At 31.7% G+C, this 2,404-nt stretch overlaps 1 protein-coding gene across 1 annotated transcript; it reads right to left on the bottom strand.

Moving 5' to 3' along the window:
• Positions 1–365: 365 nt before the first annotated feature.
• LOC112602290 lies at positions 366–2,344 on the bottom strand. Its single transcript, XM_025350289.1, has 7 exons — positions 2,165–2,344; positions 1,868–2,074; positions 1,510–1,665; positions 1,261–1,394; positions 1,052–1,202; positions 795–973; positions 366–727 (listed from the first exon to the last, which is right to left on the bottom strand). The coding sequence occupies exons 4-7, from the start codon at positions 1,383–1,385 to the stop codon at positions 397–399; spliced, it is 786 nt and encodes a 261-aa protein (XP_025206074.1). The 5' UTR covers positions 1,386–1,394; positions 1,510–1,665; positions 1,868–2,074; positions 2,165–2,344; the 3' UTR covers positions 366–396.
• Positions 2,345–2,404: the final 60 nt, after the last annotated feature.

Below are 2,404 nucleotides of genomic sequence, written 5' to 3'. Positions count from 1 at the left end.
TTGAAGCGTGCGATCTATTGTGCTGTAGAACAGTAACACAGTGTCCCAGTCGGGCCTGATTAGTATATTAAAACATTATAACTATATGAATAGATTCATATATTATGTTTGAGATATTGATAAAATATGAATTGAATATCTAACAAGCAAAATTGATTAAAGCAATAGATTGTTAATTCAACCTAAATATAACTTAGAAATCTAATCGTATTTATTTCAAAATGCGAATACGCTGGTGGTTTTCGTTATTTATTAAACCAATAAAATAAATACAAAAAAAAAAAAAGTTCGTATAAAATAATACGAATAGTAGCAAGCGAAAAAAATATTATTTATTTTTGTTATTGTTGTTAAAAGCCATTGTATTTTGTAATTATATTATAAAAAACAATCATGTTACTGACCTATGAATTTGTCTAAAAATAATTTGATGTACTTATTCTGTGTATCGTCTGAGCACATTCCTTTACCACATGTTTTATGTATCAACGAAGCAAAACTCAAAATTGCTACTTTTTTCACTTCATTTTCTACTTGTTTATCGAGATACAACAATATTTCGGATTCTTGTAAGAGTTTTTCGTTTGGATACCTAACGTGGTACGGAAACGTAATTAATAATCCAATTGCCAAAAAGTTTGTTATTTTTTGTGTTTTAATTAGTTCACGAATAAATTCAACCGAAGAAGCTGATCCTACTTGTGGTACTAAGTCCCAAAAGAAGTGTCTAGAAAAACAGTAATTAAAATGTTGAAACATATGTATAATAACTTATAAGTTAAAATCGTACGAACTGTATGGTTTCTTGTGAATAACTGGTTCCGATTTTTATGGTATCGTATAATGTAAACCAATCGGACGTGTCTAACCACCACATGAGTTCTAAAGCTCTAAATTCAGTCTGATTGTCTAGGTTAGTTGTACCAATTTCCCAGCTTAAACTTTCTGTAAGTTGACTAAGTGTATCAAGAATCTATATAATACATAAATATTAATAATAATTTATTGACACTAGTTGTTAAGTAATAAAATATTGTGTAAGAATAATCACTTCTGTTAGAAGTAGAGATTTATTGAACGGTTTGAAATCCATTGTAGGATCTTCATAGTGATCAAAATCATACTCAATCGAGTCGTCCAATTTAGATACCAACGTGATAGGTTCGCCGATAGGAAAAATGTGATCCAGCTCAAATGTTTGGCTGTTAAAAAATTTGGTGATAGTGAATCTAATTCGTGTGTTTAATATTTTAGACTTACTTTACAAAGATATGATGGGATTCGGCTAATGCTTGGAATGGTTGGAATTCTACTGTACCAATAATATTCAAATATCGAATCACATTGATCTCGTCTAGATTATAATTTCGAACACTATGACTCATACTTCCGTCCTAAAAATTAAATATTTTTAAAATAACAAAAATTATATTTTTTAGTCAATTTTGATGTAGAAAATATCTCTATTAAAACCTAACATTTAACATATAAACGTTAAAGTAACATTACTTGATAACTCGATGGGCATGTAAACGGTGGTGTATTGCTCCACTGTTGTCCAAGCTTATTGTTGCAAGCCGAAAAGTTAATTATTTTTTTTACATTTGTATTGTTATTTTCTTTAGTTACAAGGTACTGAACGTTGCATTTTCCATAAACTCCAGTCTGTAATTTTTTTTATTTTAAATTACCTATGTTTACTACAACACATTTATTTTATACGAGAACATAAAGTATAGGGCATTACTTTAAAATTTAAAAATAGATCAATAACTTAATTTGATATCTTAAAAATCAAATATCAATTTATCAAGGATTTGGCCTTATTTTACACGATATTTGAAGACTGTGGAGTGTGGGTGCCTACCTCTTGTGCGGCAAACGATGGTCGCCGAAGAGAATCCAATTTCAACTGAAATATGGTAGCCAATGCTCTTTTTATGTTCAATGATCCCGTTACGTCACCGCTTTCGCTCTCGAACTTTTGTACTTCGCCATCTTTGTAAACGCATCGGAACGGTAGCGTTATCCACGGGTACTCTTGTTGATTCTCGCTCGTTTTGAATTCCTTAATCTAATGTGAGGACATTTTTATAATTTAATTTTTAGATAAACATTTTTTGTATCATATTTTTCAACAGAGAGTTGACATCACCACACATACTTGAAAGTTTGTGAAATTTTGATCGTTTTGGACTAAAAAGTATGCATCTACCGAATAGTTGGTCAAGTGCTCCGAAGGGAATACGGTCCCCACGTGCGTCGTCACCCTCCATCTGTATCCAAGCTGAACGCCCTCCGGAAATAGGTCACGATTGCAAAGGCTGGCTTGAACCAGATAACCTGTGATTGATGCGCAGGGGCGATCCTAGAGTTTATTTTTAGGGGGGTTTGGAGTGAATAT

The sequence above is a fragment of the Melanaphis sacchari genome, unplaced genomic scaffold (genome assembly GCF_002803265.2).
Source record: "Melanaphis sacchari strain LSU unplaced genomic scaffold, SCAv2.0 Contig85_pilon_pilon, whole genome shotgun sequence".
Classification (NCBI taxonomy): Eukaryota; Metazoa; Arthropoda; class Insecta; order Hemiptera; family Aphididae; genus Melanaphis; species Melanaphis sacchari.
The sequence above is the reverse complement of the archived record's forward strand: the minus strand, read 5'-3'. Positions and strand labels throughout refer to the sequence as shown.